The sequence below is a fragment of the Lactuca sativa genome, chromosome 5 (assembly GCF_002870075.4).
Source record: "Lactuca sativa cultivar Salinas chromosome 5, Lsat_Salinas_v11, whole genome shotgun sequence".
Classification (NCBI taxonomy): domain Eukaryota; kingdom Viridiplantae; phylum Streptophyta; class Magnoliopsida; order Asterales; family Asteraceae; genus Lactuca; species Lactuca sativa.
Window position 1 is genome coordinate 20,786,310 of NC_056627.2, and position 18,506 is coordinate 20,804,815.

The 18,506-nt window shown below is 33.6% G+C and overlaps 2 protein-coding genes, 1 long non-coding RNA gene and 1 other non-coding gene across 5 annotated transcripts; 3 read left to right on the forward strand and 1 right to left on the reverse strand.

The window, feature by feature from the left end:
• Positions 1-2,655: 2,655 nt before the first annotated feature.
• LOC111914851 (ABC transporter I family member 17) lies at positions 2,656-4,316 on the forward strand. The gene is made up of 4 exons (XM_023910559.3): positions 2,656-2,895; positions 3,032-3,367; positions 3,672-3,859; positions 3,954-4,316. The coding sequence occupies exons 1-4, from the start codon at positions 2,880-2,882 to the stop codon at positions 4,206-4,208; spliced, it is 795 nt and encodes a 264-aa protein (XP_023766327.1). The 5' UTR covers positions 2,656-2,879; the 3' UTR covers positions 4,209-4,316.
• On the reverse strand, positions 4,175-9,930 carry LOC111914850 (uncharacterized). Of its 2 annotated transcripts, none has more exons than XM_023910558.3 (19): positions 9,157-9,930; positions 8,847-9,021; positions 8,431-8,685; positions 8,215-8,339; positions 8,055-8,099; positions 7,844-7,925; positions 7,693-7,761; positions 7,443-7,613; positions 7,304-7,369; positions 7,164-7,232; positions 6,896-7,030; positions 6,794-6,822; positions 6,560-6,706; positions 5,475-5,619; positions 5,321-5,368; positions 5,157-5,243; positions 4,941-5,045; positions 4,766-4,879; positions 4,175-4,622 (listed from the first exon to the last, which is right to left on the reverse strand). In XM_023910558.3, exons 2-19 carry the CDS (start codon positions 9,003-9,005, stop codon positions 4,617-4,619), a joined length of 1,857 nt encoding a protein of 618 aa, XP_023766326.1. In that variant the 5' UTR covers positions 9,006-9,021; positions 9,157-9,930; the 3' UTR covers positions 4,175-4,616. The 2 variants fall into 2 exon arrangements, with proteins under 2 accessions (XP_023766326.1, XP_023766325.1); XM_023910557.3 differs by having other exon boundaries at positions 8,847-9,036.
• On the forward strand, positions 6,362-6,434 carry TRNAK-CUU (transfer RNA lysine (anticodon CUU)). Its single transcript has one exon. It is a non-coding gene; the product is annotated as a tRNA-Lys (tRNA).
• Positions 9,931-10,752: 822 nt separating the features above from the next.
• LOC122197972 (uncharacterized) lies at positions 10,753-11,667 on the forward strand. Its single transcript, XR_006191767.2, has 2 exons — positions 10,753-11,022; positions 11,097-11,667. It is a non-coding gene; the product is annotated as an uncharacterized LOC122197972 (long non-coding RNA).
• The last annotated feature ends 6,839 nt before the right edge of the window (positions 11,668-18,506 follow it).

Consider the following 18,506-nt stretch of genomic DNA (forward strand, 5'->3'; position numbering starts at 1 on the left):
TCGTAATGAAAGAAGGGTATGTCCTCTTCCAGGTTTAGGATTTCTTGTTTGGTTTCAGATGTCCATGGAGGAAGTTAAATTGTGTGATATGAGATCCTTTCGGTGGTAATTTTCAGGTTGTTGGGTTCGGTCTATGTGACGTTGAGAAGCAATTTCGAGGGCAAAATCTAATTCAAGTGGGGGAGACTTGTAACATCAAGACTTTCAGATGCATTAATGTGTGTTTATCTTTGAGATTTTTAGAGTGACGCGACGAGTCGTGAGTCCGACTTGCCGAGTAGGGCCGAGTTGTCAGCATGGATTTAATGAGTGGACTCGACGAGTCAGAGAGCTGACTCGCCGAGTAGGTGTTGTGCAGAGAAACCCTAATTTCCTGGGGGTTGGGCCTATATAAAGGAGCTTATAGCCTCACCTTCACTGAGAGTAAACCTAACGTCCTTTGAGATAGAGAGTGTGAAAGGAGTTAATCTTGGGGTCTTTTGGTACATTTCTTTTAAAGTGGAGGGAAGGATTCATCAAGGATCAAGAAAGGGGCCATTAGATTAGTGTTATTTCGTCCAAGAGCTTCTGGAGAAGGTAAAAAGTTATCATATTTCTCCTTGTGGTGATTAGATCTCATGTTTTGATGAATAGGGCTTTCTATCACCTTTTTGTTGAGATATGAGTGCATGGAGTCCCTTTCTAGGCCTAGACTTCAGATCTGAACCTTGTGAGGTCCAGAGGGTCCAGAGGCTCAAGCTTTATTCAGTCACTTAAAGAGTTATTGTGTTTGGTGCCCTTGTTGGAGCATGTATTAGCATTATGAGTCTTATATGCCATGTTTGAACCTAAAGCTTGCAACTTTACGTGACAATGGACCCTTAGGATGGTAGATCTAGTATTTGGAGTGATGGATTTGTCCCGATGTGTTTGATTGTGTGATAACTCGGCGAGTTGGGGGTCAACTCGACGAGTTGAGCTAGACTTTCTTGAGACTTCTGAGGAAACGAGGGACTCGACGATTCGCATGAGTGCACTCGACGAGTCGGGTCAAACATGGACTGGTGACTCAATTTTGACTTCTGTTGACTTTAGGGTTGGGTTAATCATGAGTAATGGAGACCATGGAGGGGTAAAATGGTCTTTTATCCACTTCAAGAGTTAGACAGAGAAAAAAATAGCCTTTGGTGTATTTGAGTATGAATAGAGTATTAATTAGAGATGATATCCCATGTGTTAGGCGGAGGCTAGTTCGAGATTTCCGACTATGAGGCTATTACTTGCTAGCTTGTGAGGTGAGTCTTCTCATTATACTTTATCTGTAGTGGTAGTTATGTGTGACCATAGGGTCTTATGTACTTACTTGAGTTATGCATTTTGTCTGTGTGATATATATGCTTTGTTATGTGTCACGGAGACCGGACCGAAGGGTCCATTGAGTTGTGAGACAGGCAGGTCCTCACTGAGATCGGACTAGAGGGTCCAACGAGCCATGGGACTGGAGGGTCCCACTGAGACACTTAGACCGGAGGGTCTTACAGAGTTATAGCCTCGAGTGGCTAATGTGTTGTATGTGGTATTTTAGGGAACTCACTAAACTTTGCTTACCGTGTTGTGTGTCATGTGTTTCAGGTTTTTCTCAGGATCACGAGAAGACACCGACTTGATTGTACACACCAGTGAAAGAACTATGTTTCGAGGATCCTGGATTTAATCAAACAATTATGGAGTTGTGATTTGTAATTCAAATAAATGAGATTTTTGTGAAATATATTATGAAAATTATGCGATTTTAAATAAAAAATTTATTTGAAAATTTACGGCGTTACATCTTTCTTTAATGTTTTTTATATACTTAGGATCTATTCCATAGATACTAATATTATCAATCCACCCCCTTAACAAAAATACTATTTAAAAAGACCTCCCGACCCATGCGAAAGAATGGGTCACTTCCCTAGTTAATAATAAAAAGTAAAATATATAAAAAATAATATTAAGGGTAACATAATTGATTATATGTCTCTTAAGGACTAAAATCCAAACAAATCTAAATGATATGAACATTCCAAGAGAAAAAATTAAACCAAACACACACTATGCCAAACCACAAGGACCATTAATTTGTCCCAAAATATATAATATGTATAAATTTTTCAAAAAAAAAAAAAAAAAAAAAAACTATGCACTAATGTGACTTTTATTTCAATCAAATGTCACCCTTTAAACCTTTATGCTGTATTTATTTTCCATTTATTATTTTTTTAATTTTGTTATTTTAATAACAAACTAAACATTTTCTTGAAATTTCGATGTTATTATTATTATTATTTTTAAAATTTGAAATGGTCCAAAATCAATAGCGTATTTTTTGTCAAAAAAAATATTTTAAATGTGACATAAAATTAGTCTAAAATGATTTATGCCGTACAAATTTAAACTTCTCAAAACACAAAAACTTAGTTACTTTTATTAAATTATTATTTACAATGACTAGTTTTGTTAATACCAAATAAAATTGCAAATGGTATAAAATGTAAAAAAAATATCATTAAAAAGTGTTAAATAAAAATTTATATATATTTATTTCAATTTTGCAGACCACCAATGCAGCTATCACACGTCAACTTTTGAATATGTAGTATAAGCTCTGTAGGTGGAGGCTGTAACTGGAGTTTAGAGGTGTTTTCGCACGAATAGATCGTGCGATTAGTTCCCATCTTTACCATCTAGATCCTCCTCCATGTGAAGTGACACTGACACCTCCACTCAAACAAAAAATGAAACAACCGGACAGGTGATATCCGGCCATGAACTACTTCCTACCACTGCAGGAGGCCTTTTGCTCATCTACATAACCAGTGTGTGAGATCGCACTATTCCGCTAAGCCTCGGTTTCGATGGAGGTTTTCGAAGGTAAGACCAATTATAGTGCAAATACTCAATGTAATTTGAAACGTCACGAGTAGTTCTATTGATATTGAACCCCGTTCAAGATTTTTGGTAATCGGTTTGTTGATCCTAATTTTGGTTTTGGCATTTTAACAAACAGTTGATCAGCCGGAACATTTACTGTTAGTGAACGAAGACGAGCATGGTGGGTTTAGTGGATCAGAAGCCAAAATCGAGGTGAAGAATTTGTGGAGATTTTCAGATAAAGGAGTTTCCATCCTTCAGAACGTAAGTCTGGACATACCTAGAGGCAAAATCATCGGAATCATAGGCCCGAGTGGTAGCGGTAAGTCTACGCTATTAAGGGCACTCAACCGTCTATGGGAACCAGCTTCCGGCACGGTGTTCCTTGACGGAAAAGATATCACCGGCCTTGATGTTCTTCAGCTGCGGCGAAAAGTCGGTATGCTGTTTCAGCTTCCTGTTTTGTTCGAAGGTAAAAATTAAATGATCATATTCTAATTTTGGGTCATATTAAATAATTACTTTTGGTTGCTTTAACTTTAAATAAGAGAAGCATGCCCAAATAGCATCTCCTACGCCCCCAAATTATTATAATCATTTTTGAAACGCACTACTAAGAAGTTGCAAGAATACTGGTTATTGAGATAAATATATAATTACCAACATTTATGTGGTTTTAATCAACTAAATATGTTATTGTACTTGTGATTAATAGCTTTCAAAACGTAAGTACTTCAAAAAATGAGATGCTCGAGTAACATTTAGATTCTGAACAGGGACAGTTGCAGACAACATAAGATATGGGCCACAGCTGAAAGGAAAGAAACTAAGCGATCAAGAAGTGTACAAGTTGCTGACATTTGCTGATCTTGACTCCTCTTTCTTCAACAAACATGGCAACGAACTATCTGTTGGTCAAGCTCAAAGAGTTGCACTTGCTAGAACATTAGCCAATGAGCCAGAGGTAATGTGGTTCGTTTTGCTTAAATTATGGTAAGAAAAGTAACACATGTGAAATTACCTAAGTACCCCTTTCTTGTTGGGTCTTCCTTACTTAGGTTCTGTTATTAGATGAGCCAACAAGTGCTTTGGATCCAATATCGACACAGAACATAGAAGATTTGATGATGAAGTTGAAGAGTAGTAAAGGGATGACGATTGTTATGGTTTCCCACAGCATTAAACAAATTCAAAGGATTGCAGACGTGGTTTGTGTGCTTGTAGGTGGTGAAATTGTTGAAGTTGTGAATTCAGACAAACTCTCAGAAGCTAAGCATCCTATGGCAACCAGATTTCTTCAACTCAGTTCTTGATTTCTATCAGAGTTCAACAATTGAATCCCCCTATTAGTGTTTATCAGAACACTCGGTATGTGTATAATGATTAATATAAATGTTTGTTTTTTTTTTTTTTTTTATCAATATAGAGCAAATAGTGCGAGTTAATTTATGCACAAATTGGTTGAACAAAGTGAAATGAAGTTTTACCAGTGATAAATTAGGAATAAAATTTAAGAAGGGGGATGGGAGAACATTATCTCTCAAACCCTCAACAACATAATACTAAAGATATATATATATATATATATATATATATATATATATATATATATATATATATATATATATATATATATATATGCACCTAAACTTGACATTTTTATTCCGCCAACGATCTTTGGGGTAACATCTTCCGGTTTTGACTTTAAGGTATAATAAAATTCAGACCTGAAATGACATGTCACAGGTTGGTACCTCAAAAGGATAAAGTTAATTAAAAGAAAAACAGTCAACTGACACTAACTGGTGAATTTAAAAAAAAAAAAAAAAAAAAAAAAAAAAAAACACGTATGGTGAAGTTGCAAACTAACCTGGGGATTCTCAATTCGGCATTTCTGGAGCTCCTCTTGTGCACATGCGAGCCTCCATTGTAAATAAGTTATTTCATTAAGTAAATCCTTTTCCCTATTGCTGCTTGCATCCAGCTGAAATAGGAAAATAAAATTATTTTGGAAATGGACACGTGTAAAGCAAATGAATGCGTACCATGGGTTTATCTAGTATGGGTAAGTTTGCAGATGGGCATCCTCCATCTATATTTAAGTTAGAATCGGCAGGGGAGTTTGCCTTCATTAGACTCAATATGCAATCCTATATAAGAGTAATAAAATGTGTAAACACTTTTTTACTTTTAAGTAAATTGAAAAGTGAAGGACGTTAAATGCATGTGATGTTATAATACTAAGTTTTACTTTTACATACCCTTTGAAGAGTAGTTGTCTGCAAAATAAACTGCAGGGCAGGCATAGGAAGATTGTTCTGGTGACCAATGGGATTTTGGGGTATTATCTACAAACAACATTTTATATTATTATTCCTAAAACTTGCTAATAAATGTGTTATTGATATTTTTAATAAATCCAAACCTGCATGCTATGACTCTTCTGCATTATGGGGGGTGGGGCTGCTGCTGCCTACAAAAAAATAATGATTTTACTTTTAATCTGGCTGTAAATGGAAACCTCGAAAAAAATATTTATCAAATCCAAAAAAATAAAATAAAATAAGTGAGCTAAATACCTTGTCAAAGTCGATACTCTCGGAAGTAACCTTAAAACGGCCTCTTTGTTGGACACGATGACCTTTTGCTTTGTCATCATGTTCATCACCACTTGCTGCTCCATTGCAACTAGGGACTCTAGAGAACTGACCTTGCAGCTTCTCACTGTAATTTCATATAATCAAATAAAAACGTGTCACTTGTGAAACAGCTTAAACTAGAGACTTCACAGAAAGAGAAAAAGGTATCTTAACATTGCTGTATATCATACGCTATTTTCCAGCAAAACATCAAAAAATAAGTTAGTAATCTATATGTATTCAAGACCAATAAGTTGGTAATCTAACGACAAAATGAATAAGTAATTTATGGATTGGAAGCAATTTCATATAAACATTGCACTTTCCAACATTAGTTACGATTCAGTGAATTATCAAACCATTACACCATTTCTTGCACCAAAATAATAAAAATTGAGTAATATTTGGGGCAAAAAGTAGTTCCTGTCCAACCCGTTGCACTGTTTTTATCATAAAAAAGAATAATTCTAAGCATATTCATTTTCTTATAGAACTTAAAAAACAACCCTTATATTTATTTTCATTTTTACAAATTTGAACCACATTTTTTTTTATCACGGTAGCATTATAGATTAGATTATTATGATAAAAAATTTATAACCAACAATAGTATGTGCATATAATCAGTCATCATAATATGTATTCAAAATTTAGATGAGTTTGAAACATAAATAATAAAAAATATAACATGTTAGTATATAAGTTTGAACCATAAACATTAAAATACAATATAAATTAATCTGAATTTCATTTATAACATAGCATCACAATAAATTTATATGTCATAATTTTAAATAAGAAGATATTTATACTAAAAGATATCAACAGCCCGTCTAGCTCAGTTGGTAGAGCGCAAGGCTCTTAACCTTGTGGTCGTGGGTTCGAGCCCCACGGTGGGCGAAAGTTTTTGGAGCTAAAGCCCAAAAGCGTGTTTTTTTTGTTTGTATTTAACTATAAATCCCATTCTTGTTTTGTATGCGGATATGTGAAGCTAAGCCCAAAAGATAAAAGATAAACGATAATACCTATCCCATGAAGCTGCCCTCTGGTGAGAATGAGAAGGAATGCGATCGAACTCACTGGAATTATCAGCACGAGGAGAAGAATTTGCTGAAACCATTTGTCCGCTGTTAGAACCAACGCTTAACTCATCTTCAGATTTCTCGCATTTTCTACTCACAGATAAAACAAACTGTAAATCCAATAATAATAATACCCACTCTCTGACCATATGCAATTTAAACTAAACATAAACGTACATGGATAAAGGAGCCAGCGCAGATGGATCCTACAATGATTTTAATTAAATAATTAAGCTCAAAACGTAAAACAGATGAATAGTCATCCAAAACTTTACTTACAATTTCTGCACTTTCTGAAGCTTCACTCAAGGATGACAACTGATGCTGAAGCTTTCTTTCATTAAGACCTGTCCCGGGGAAGGAATTCATGCTTCCCAACTGATATTTCTCAGCTACAGAGTCCTCATCTTGGAGCTTTTATTACATGAAAATTATTGTCACTTAATACATGATTAACCTAGTTTTTTCGGCTTAACTCAAAAAGAAATAACCATGTATAGCTTGTCTAGACATTAAGCCCATTAAGTAAAAAATGTAGGCAACATACCAAGGAAGCTTGTGCCTTGACATCTTCAAGGTCAAAGTTCCATCCACTGATCCCTCTTTTGTATTCGTTCTGGAAGGAAGTTATTTTTAAAACATAAGTACAAAATTATGCTTCATTAATGACATTTCAATAACCCCTACCTGTGACATTTCTTCTTTCTGCCCATCTGGAATTTCCTTTTGAGCAAGCATATCTTCCTCCTTTTGCTGTTGTTACAAAATTAGTTTCTTAGCACAAAAAAATAATAATAATTAAAAGAAATTCTATTAATAGACCAACCTTTAGTGCTTGAAGACGATCACCAATTGTTGGGAGGCCTTCTAGAAGCTTACGTACTATAAAATCATTTGATCTGGCTTGTTTGAAAAAATAATGCTTCAAAAGCTTCTTTGCAGAAGGGCGCTTTGAAGGATCTTTGACCAGACAACTTGCAGTCATCTGCTTAAAAGACTTTAAATTGAAAACAAACAATGTGTCAAGTGTCAGATCACATACTTAAAGTATTATCAAGAAAAACAGAAGCTGTTACCTTGGAAAACTTATTGTCCCTCTCATAATCAAAACCAGGGGGTGCATTTTGCAAGGTCATTAGCAAAACCTACCAAATATAAATAAAGTATTTTAAACTACCTGATCATTAAAACATTAAGCAACATTTATGCGTGAAAAGTGAAAGGCACCTTCATTGGGGGATATTTAGAGAAAGGAGCATGCCCATGAGCAAGCTCCAGAGCTGTTATACCAAAAGACCATATATCAGCCCTGCATACAGGAAAATTACCAGCATGCCCTTTAGGTATAAAAAGTAAAAACAATTTTGTGTTTGGATAATAACAATAATAATAAATAATAAGTGGAGAAGTTTTTATGTGGTAAAGAAAAATTACTGACTTGAAGTCGTATCCATGTAATTGCTCCATAACCTCAGGGGCCATCCTAACAAAAAAGGTAAATGTCTGAGTAAGAAAATAATTTCGGATTATTTGGTAATCATCATATTTAAAAAAGAAATGTTGATAAAGAACAAGAGTATATAAATATGAGAATTTACCAGCATGGTGTCCCAACAAAAGTATTCCTAACACGTTGTCTGTCACCTGAATCAAATAAGCAAGCTGAAACACCAAAATCACCCAGCTTGATTGCACCTTGGTCACTAATAAGAATGTTCCCAGCCTATGCAAAAACCACAAAAAAATATGACCATATTAAGCAAAATATTCAGTTTGGAATATAATTATAATGGGAATGATGAAAACTGACTTACTTTGACATCTCGATGAATGTGGCCATGATGATGAAGATACTCCAATGCCTTTAATGTCTCACGCAGTATAGTTGCAATAACAACTTCTTCAAAACCCTCAGGATGAAAAGCCTTCAACATATGAAGACAAGAGCCACCAGCCATAAAAGGCATAACAACCCATAAGTTATGGTCATTTACAAAGGAGCAGTGTGATTTAAGAACATTTGGATGATCAACCAGCATCATTATCTGAGACTCCCGTGACACGTTGTTCTGGAAAACAACAGATCAAAAAATTTTGTAAGTTCCTTTTAGATGAATCTATGGGAATTGAATCTTGGAGATGTTGTTACTATATCAGCTAATTAATCACTATAAGATACATTTTTTAAAGTATCGTGAATAAAATATGGAGAAACAAAATCTGAATTTACCAAATCGCAGTTTCCTTGTTCAAAATCGAGAACTTTGATAGCCACAACCTCATTGTTGTCGAGACACTTGGCCCTGTAAACATAGGCGTTACCACCTTGCCCAATCTCCTCATACAGCACATAGTGCTCCGCTCCGATCGGGTATTTCTTCTTGTCCATTTCAATCAATCAATTCCTGATCAAACAAAAACTGGATATATCTTATTAAAATGCACCTCATACAGCGAATCTTAATTTTACACTCCGTATGTATGATGATTAAACAAAAACAAAAGCAATATATAGAGAAGCGTAAATTTTAGGAACTTACATAAGAACGAGACCTTGAAGATCAATTCTACGTACAAGCACCGAAAATTACAGAATCAACATTGATTATACATATTAACCGATGCAATATGTAACAAAATCAATCTTGAGATTTTCCGAGGTGCAATAAAGGAAAGTTTACAGAGGCATTGATGATGATGATGGTGATGACGACGGCGAGAGCGAGGATGTTCTCTGGTTTCTCGTGACGGAGGAGAGAGAGAGTACCTATCGGATCGCCGCTCGAACGTAGAAACGTTTGTATGCTAAAATCCCGCCACTTGTTATGTCAATTGTCATGTCATGAGTCATCACTTCTTACATTTGGATTTCTATGACTTGCGATGAAGTTAAATCAAGGAAGTAATGTACAACTGTTGATGCACCATGTCCAAGTCGTTGAAAGTTGATAGTACGGTTTAGGATGACAACAGGGCGGGTTTGGGACGGGTTTTGGTAATCCCAGCCTTGTCCCCGAATATGAAAATCGATCATATCACTGCTCCGATTTTTAACGGGTACCCATTTATCAAACACTATCGGTTCTGCGGGTATCCCAATGGGGGTAACGGAGATCCCCGATTAACATTTAAATTAAAAATAATTTAAATTAAGAATAATTTTAATGTAATGAGAATACAAAACCATTAGACTTAGTGATGCAAGCATAAATTCATATCCAAAATAATTTTGATAATTTACAAAACGATTAAAAGCAAACGTATTTGTTTTGAATTTCTGATACATAAGTGGTTACTAGTGACAAAAAAAAAAAAAAAACAACAACAACAAAGACACTAACATTCATAAACCGTAATATCACTATTACTCTAAGTACTATAAATAAAAAAATGTCAAAACACTAGCACTACAAATAAAATCATATGAACGGTTTCAGGTAACGGGTTTCGGTTTCGATTTCGGGTAATCGGAACGGGTATTTTGTTTACCATCCCCGTAACCAAACCCGCGAAATTTTTTTAAAAGAATATTGAACTCGATCCCGACCCTGATTAACTGACCCCAAACCCGACCATAATATGTCGGTTTTCGGTTTTTACCATCGGGTTCGGTTTCTTTGACATCCTTAGTACAGTTACATAATAATATAATATAATATAATAGTTCTCTTTAAGTTTTTTTCCACCTCTTGTATTTTCATTTAATTTGTTAAATGTCATCATGTGGTTATTTTGAATTAATATTTTTTTTAACATGTAGCTTTTCTAGTTTATTAAATTTTATATAATATTTTAATATAATAATTACAATAAATATAGTAATAAATGGATATCAATTTCATTAATAACCTTACATTTTAATTTTAAAATTTTCAATAGACAAAATTGCAAAAATGGTCCCTGTGGTATGCAAAATTTTGGGGTTTTAGTCCAAATAGTGACTTTTTTGGTTTCGTAGTCCTTTTGGAGTGGTTTGTATGCAAAAATGGTCCCTCCGAAAACTAAAATGACTATAATACCCTTGAGGTATTTATTTTTCATTTTTCTTTCATTATTCTTAAAATTTAATATTTATTTATTTATTTTAACAATTAAAAAAAATAAAAAAGGGTCTCTCTCTCTCTCTCTCTCTCTCTCTCTCTCCCTCTCCTGTTTCTTCTTCCCCAACAAATAAACACACATAAGAATTAAAAATACAAAACACACTCTGGAAGCTGAAGAGTAGAATCCCCACATATATAGTCACGATTTAAAGAAGAACGAGGGACAGAGGCAGTGGATTTGAAGTGAGAGAAAAAAGATTTGGCTTCCTATCGACAAATTTATTGGTTGTGATTAGGGCTCCATTGAAGCTCTGTATTTCATCTGTTTTGGTCATCTGTTCATTCAACAGCTTCTTACCATAGGTTTCTCTTTTCTCTTTTTAATGTTTTGATTCCTTTAAGGTTTCTTGCACCATAACTGTATGGTTGTTTTGGAGTAGGAATCATTAAAAGCAGCATAACCGAAGTGAGTAGCAACAGATAATGGTTGTAGTAGAGCCCTATTTATAAACGTTCTTGAAGAGTGAAAGGGCACAAATTCTTCAGCCATAGGATTTCCGTTCGATAAGATTTCCGTTCGATAAGATTTCCTCCAAATCTCTTATATCTTTCTTAAAACCCTCTTTGTGGCTATGGCGATCAACCCTATTCTTCAGCCTATGATTGTTATCATTTGACCCCGAAATCAAAATCGAAGACTGTAAATCGATTTTGGAGAAGAAGATTGGCTCTCAATTAGAACAAGCCACACTCGATGAGGTGTTTGGGTTTGTGACTGAGAAGAATAAAGACAACATTTGGGTGTGTATGTGTCTATGGATGTGTGTTTGCAGCTTTGGATTCGTTTTTTGACCGATTTATGAAATGGTTTTTTGAATTTGGGTTTTGATTTTTGATTTCTGTAATGATGTATTTCTTAAAAATGAAGAACATTAACTCAGAGATGAACACTTGTGTATTTGATTTCTGGGTTGAAGAACAAACAGAAAAATGGTTTCCTGAAGAACACACATTTGAATTCTGTTTTTTTTTTTTGTTATTATTTCTGGAAATGTATATCTATTTGAAATTGGGTTTTGGTTTTTGATTTTTGGAATGCTGGGTTTCCTGGAAAGCACGAACATGTCTGAGTTTTTTATTTTTGGAAGAGAGAGAGAGAGAGAGAGAGAGAGAGAGAGGTGGGCCCTCTTATTTTTTTAATAATTAAAATGAATAAATAATTATTAAATTAGAAAAAAATGAATTTAAAAATGGAAAATAAATACCCCAAGGGTATTACAGTCATATCACTATTCACAGGGACAAAAAACGCAATGAAACTAGCTCAAAAGGACCACCAATCCAAAAAAGTCGTGGTTTGGACTAAAACCCCAAAAAAATGCATACCACAGGGACCATTTTTGCAGTTTTGTCTTTTCAAAATTAAAACTTATTAGTTTATATTATTTATTTAAATTGGTATTTATTTAACTTTAAAAGATAAAAAACATTTCTATTATAATAATTAAATATTTTTTTTTTTGTAAATTTAAAGTTTTCAAATATTTTGAGCTTTATATTTAATTTTTTTAAATTAACTCATATATTACATGAGTCTCACAACTAGTTTTTTTTTCATATATATCAAATAACAATATTTGTTTTAAAATGTTGTTCCATAGAGCATTGCAAATCTTTTTATTGATATTTGGTACATACATTAACACATATGACATATATAATTCACAGGGTTTATACACATAATAACGGTCCATTACCTATTAAAGAACGTATATTTTTTAATTAATCTTTAAAGGCTATGCGATAGATCTATAATCTAATAAAATGCATTGTCCTTCAAATTTTTTTTGATTTGGTACGGAGCTTTTGGAAACGTTTAGGATCTTCTAGCTTTTAGCTTTTGATAAAACGCTCTAGTTTAAACAAAAAACTTTGTTTGACAGTACGAGCGTTTAGCTTTTACTTTTAACAAAACGCTCCGATTCTAAAAGCTACTTCATGTAGCATTTAACAAAATGTTCCTGAGCTTTTGAAATCAACTTTCATAATTACCCTTAAAAATATATTTATATATTTATTTATTTTTAATCAATTGTCCTTTTATGTAATTTTATATATTTCAAAAGCTTCCAGTTACTTTTGCCAAACATTCATATAACAAATAAAAGCTACAGCTACACGCTACCAGTTACCGACTACCAGCTAACTACTACCCGCTTCCAGCTAACAGCTACTTTTGCCAAACACACCCTAAAAATATATTTTTATCATCCATACAGAACTACCACATTCTTTATTACTATTGTCTATAAAATAACTCATATTGTTTTTCTATAACTATTGTTATGTTTATTTTATAAAAAGTATAACATAAGAACGGGAAATAAGATATCATGAAAACAAGGTATTAGAAAGTGGAAATACGAACCTAATTACAGCTGAGCCGACTTATATTTTAGAGAATGTATTTTTCTTAAACAATGTTCAAATGCTATGCTATAGAACTATAATCTAACAATAGGTTTGATTATGAAAATTACATTTACTTTTCAGTAATATAAAATCTTGTATTTGTTTTAAACCTATAATATAATCGGTTGAAAATTCGTTTCGGAATACATTATTCTAAAATAAAACTTGATTGAAAAATTAATCACTATCATCCATAAAAAACTAGCACGCTGTTCATTATTATCTATAAAATAGTATATATTATCTTTTATGAATATTGTTATTTCTTTCCTATAAAAAGCATACCATAAAAGGAATATCATATAAACAAGGAAATTAAAGAAACAGCAAAATTTGACTAAATACTATGACTTCTTGTAGCGGCGATTGAAACGTGGCAGACACGTGTTGACGAGTGAAAACTTCAAATTTAAGTAAAATATTCATCATAGCAGTTAATGAAATATAACAGACACATGTCGACAAGCTACATCTTCCAATTTAAGTAAAATTTTCATTGTAGCGGTGGGTGAAACGTAGCAGACACGTATGGACGAGCTAAAACTTCTAATTTTAATAAAATTTTCATAGTAGCGGTGAGTAAAACGTAACAGACACGTGTCAACGAGCAAAAACTTCGAATCTAAGTAAAATATTCATCGTAGCGGTGAGTGAAACGTAGCAGACACGTGTCGACGAGCTAAAACTTTCAATTTTAGTAAAATTTTCATCGTAGTGGTGAGTGAAACGTAGCAGACACATATTGACGATCTAAAACTTATAATCTTAATAAAATTTCCATCGTAACGGTGAGTGAAACGTAGCAGACACGTGTCGACGAGCAAAAACTCCGAATTTAAGTAAAATATTCATCGTAGCGGTGAGTGAAACGTAGCAGACACGTGTCGACGAGCTAAAACTTTCAATTTTAGTAAAATTTTCATCGTATCGGTGAGTGAAACGTAGCAGACACGTATTGACGAGCTAAAACTTATAATTTTAATAAAATTTCCATCGTAGCGGTGAGTGAAACGTAGCTGACACGTGTTGACGAGCTAAAACTTTCAATTATAGTAAAATTTTCATCGTAGCGGTAAGTGAAACGTAGCAGACATGTATTAACGAGCTAAAACTTATAATTTTGATAAAATTTCCATTGTAGCGATGAGTGAATGTAGCAAACATGTGTCGACAAGCTAAAACTTTCAATTTTAGTAAAAATTCCATCGTAATGGTGAGTGAAACGTAGCAGATACGTATTGATGAGCTAAAACTTATAATTTTAATAAAATTTTCATCGTAACGGTGAGTGAAACGTAGCAGACACGTTTCGACGAACTAAAACTTCAAATTTAAGTAAAATTTGCATTGTAGCAGCGAATGAAACGTAGCAGACACGTGTCGACGAGCTAAAACTTCCAATTTTAGTTAAATTTTCATCGTAATAGTGAATGAAACGTAACAGACACCTGTCGACGAGCTAAAACTTTCAATTTTAGTAAAATTTTCATCGTAGCGGAAAGTGAAACGTGGTAGACACATGTCGACGAACTAAAATTTCTAATTTTAGTAAAATTTGCAGTAAGAAGAAAACGATGAAATCAATCACATCAAAAAGACTTTCCAAAACGCTATTAAGTATTTAAAAATGTTTCATTTTTTAATAGGTTCGGGATTCTAAGTTACGTGGTAGACAAAAATATAGTTTATGAGTAAATTTTATAAAATGTGTATATGTATGTTAGCCAATAAAAAATAAAATAAAATAAAATCCACCCAAATAAATTTTGAAATACGTATTAGTTTTTTGGAGAGATTAGCAAAAATGACTATTATGAAAAAGTTGTAATCGAGATGAGTATGTTTTTATGTATTGGAAAAATGAAATTTTGATTCTGAATTCCAGATTTGTGAGCATTTTGGATTTCAAAGTGCATTACTAAAATCAATCATACTTTATATGAATACACCAACATTCATTTAAAATTATTATTATTTGAAATAACAAACTTCCACCAACAATTTTATCCCATACCTATCACTTTATTATCACAAAACTTACCTAACTCTCGATGAATACACAATCACCTCCCCCAACCAATTTATTATTACACTAGTATACAAAGTAAGTTTTTATTAATTCATTAGATTTCACTCCAACCACCATATTCAAAATCTATTTAAACATGTGTGAGTGGATCATAGTCAACAAGTAAATAGGCTAGACGGAGTAATTATGTAAAAAGTCAAAACGGAGTAAACTCTGGTCCAACCACTACACATCATCATGTTTGGTTTGTTTGATTATTTTCTCTATATTTTATTGTATTATATATATATATATATATATATATATATATATATATATATATATATATATATATATATATATATATATATATATATATATATATATATATAGGGTTAGGTTATTTTGTTTTCACTATCTATTGTGTGCATGTACGATTGATTCTGGACCAATCATTTTGGTTATTTTAAAAAAGTAATTAATGCATATTACATGTTGAAGATATAATGGATATTAATTACATCTTCAGCATTTAATATGCATTAATTACTTTCTTAAAATAACTAAAATGATTGGTCCAGAATCAATCATACATGCACACAATAGATAGTGAAAACATTTGAACCTAACTCTCTTTCTCTCTCTCTCTCTCTCTCTCTCTATATATATATATATATATATATATATATATATATATATATATATATATATATATATATAAGTTCAAATGTTTCTAGCAACTATTGTGTGCCTAAATGCATCAATGAGAATTCAATAAATAATAAATATTTAAATAAATCATTTAAGCGTATTTTGGACATTTTGTACTTTTAATTAAGGAAATCATTTAATTGAAATCTTGCAATTAAAGAAATAAAATAAATATATTTGACATAGTCTCTCTCTTATATCCTGTCTAATAAAACCTCCAAAATACCCAAACCCTTTTCACTCCAAATTCACCAACCGGACCACCAGGTTCAATCCCCTGCCCACTCTGCCGCCATGGAAACGTATCCTATAAGAAGCTCACAACCACAAAACCGCTTCCCCAAACGTTGAAATCCATCTCATCCCTCTCATGTTGCTCGTATTCTTCAATGGCAGAGACCGGTGATAGAATTGCAATTGAAACGACGAGATTACGTCAGAATTCCTCTTCAGCATCGTCTGTTGATTTTAAATCAGGCGAAAAACTCGATTTCAAGCTCTCTAGCCTTCAAGCTCTTCAGGTCTATCTCTTTCGTTTATCATACACACAACTGTTATTTGTTCCTCTTTTGTCACTTTAGATGGATTGTGTAAGCTCCAGGAAGATATGTAAGGTTTGGCAGCGAGGGTAGATGTGAAGAGGAAAAGATGTGCGAGAGGACTGTTGTGATTGACGAGGGGGAAATGAAGAATGCAATGCGACTGGTGCCTCGAGGTCTCGCCGGAATCACCACCACGCCTGGTGGTTCTTGATACGGGACAAAGAAGAAGATGATGTTGAATTTGGATTCATGTAGAATTGGGGATAAAGGCCTGGCACTTAGCAGGTAATTACACCATATTAAAAATTCTTTCAATTTTAGCATTTGGTTGAGCACATAAATGAAGTTCATTATCAACTCCAGTATCAACCCTAGATTCTGAAGAAGAAGATGTTGATTTAATTTTGAAGCCCTTTTAGCCACCAAAGCCTTGTCAGAATCCATTTAACTCTCTCATGATGATTCTTCAAAAGAGCTTCAACAATGCCTATATAATCTTCTTATTTTAAATGTATGATGCCTATCTTCACACATTTCGTTCATGTTTACACATGAGCCATTTATTTGTTATGGTGATAGCTTATTTTATTTCCTTATTTTATTAGTTTATTTTTAGATTTTTAGATTTTTTTATTATTATTGCATTGTATATTCTTTATTTTCTTTATTATGGATCATACCGGGTGCTTGTTATGTTGCATGAGATATTTTGTAGGTTTTTCGGTGCTTGTTGCGGTTGCGGGTTGATTAGAGACGGGCTTAGTGGGCTCCCGAGGCATTATTGGGCTTGGCGGAATCAAAGAAGAAGAATTAGGCTTTGAAAGTTATTGGCTTGGATTATTTGGGCTTGTGAAGATGGATCATAAATTTCTAATTTTAGGCTTGGAGCATCCATTTGGTGGCTAAATGATGATTGGTGGATTCAAATTACATGGACAAGGGGGGGGGGGGGGGGGGGGGAAAGGAATCTTTGGTAGTGGAAGGGTGGAATGGTGGAAGGAAGGACCAATAGCATTACAACAACATTTGCGCGGGTGGAATTTTCGTCGCGCGGGTACCCGCTCAACTGCCCAGTTTGGGCATTTTGGTCATTTGGCACACCATAACCTTTGCGGATAATATCTAGAGGCCCATTCACGATTTTCCACCATTCGAGACCTGCAAGAGGCGATTTTGGGAGCTAGAAACCATTTCCTTTCATCTTTCCAAATCTTAGGTAGTTTCTTTATGCAATTAGATTATTGTTCTTGTTACTTTGTTGCCATGAGTGACTAATACTCTTATTTGGTTGACTTTGGTTGAAAACCAATGAATGTTTGTGGGTTTTGAAGGATTTATGTTGATTATCAATTTATTCCATGTTTATGATTCTAGTTTGCGATTCTTATGCTTATTTGATGCTTTGATCATGAGCTTAGTAATTGAATGAGCAATTGTTGATTTGTTTCTTTGATTTTGCATTGGAACATTGAATTTATCTAGAACAAAAGCTTTATGATGGTAGAAATCATCTCTAGCTTATGAATCATAACTCCTTTATGGATGTGTAAGCATTTGGCATCCTCTAGGAATTGGGGATTCCTTCATTCTTAAGGCTAATTGATTTCTTGGGATTAATTGCTTCAATTGACCCTTGATCTTAATTAAGAAGGTGTGTTGTGGGCTTCCCCAACCTCCATACTACCTATGAGGAATCTTGGCATATCATGCTTCATGACTGCTATAACCAATTTGGGATGAAGGATAAGCTTTGTATTAGATCCTAATGATAAACACACAAATATTCATTGTGTTGAATTGCCTTAGTTAACCAATTATTCCCAACCTTTGAGCATCTCATCAACTTGCTTAATTGCAAGGTTTTTAGTTATTCAAGTATTTTAGTTTTCAAGTAATCAAACACCCTCCCCCCCCCCCCCTTTTAGTTTAATTATAGTTAGTTAGATTAATTTCACTAGTTCCATTGAATTGCATTGGTGATTGAATACAACCATTTCCCCGAGGATCGATACCCCTTTTTACCATTATATTACGTTTATTTAGCAATCAAAGGGTGTAATTTGCTTGGTGGGCTTGACATCCCATCATATGGTCTACTTATTTCACTACTAATC

Coding starts and splice junctions, on each gene's coding strand:
- LOC111914851 (XM_023910559.3), top strand. Junction 3,368..3,671: donor GCTTCCTGTTTTGTTCGAAG/GTAAAAATTAAA, acceptor GATTCTGAACAG/GGACAGTTGCAGACAACATA. Junction 3,860..3,953: donor CATTAGCCAATGAGCCAGAG/GTAATGTGGTTC, acceptor TTCCTTACTTAG/GTTCTGTTATTAGATGAGCC.
- LOC111914850 (XM_023910558.3), bottom strand. CDS start 9,005: ATGGACAAGAAGAAATACCCGATCGGAGCGGAGCACTATGTGCTGTAT. Junction 6,823..6,895: donor CTTCAGAAAGTGCAGAAATT/GTAAGTAAAGTT, acceptor AAATCATTGTAG/GATCCATCTGCGCTGGCTCC. Junction 5,046..5,156: donor AGACAACTACTCTTCAAAGG/GTATGTAAAAGT, acceptor ACTCTTATATAG/GATTGCATATTGAGTCTAAT.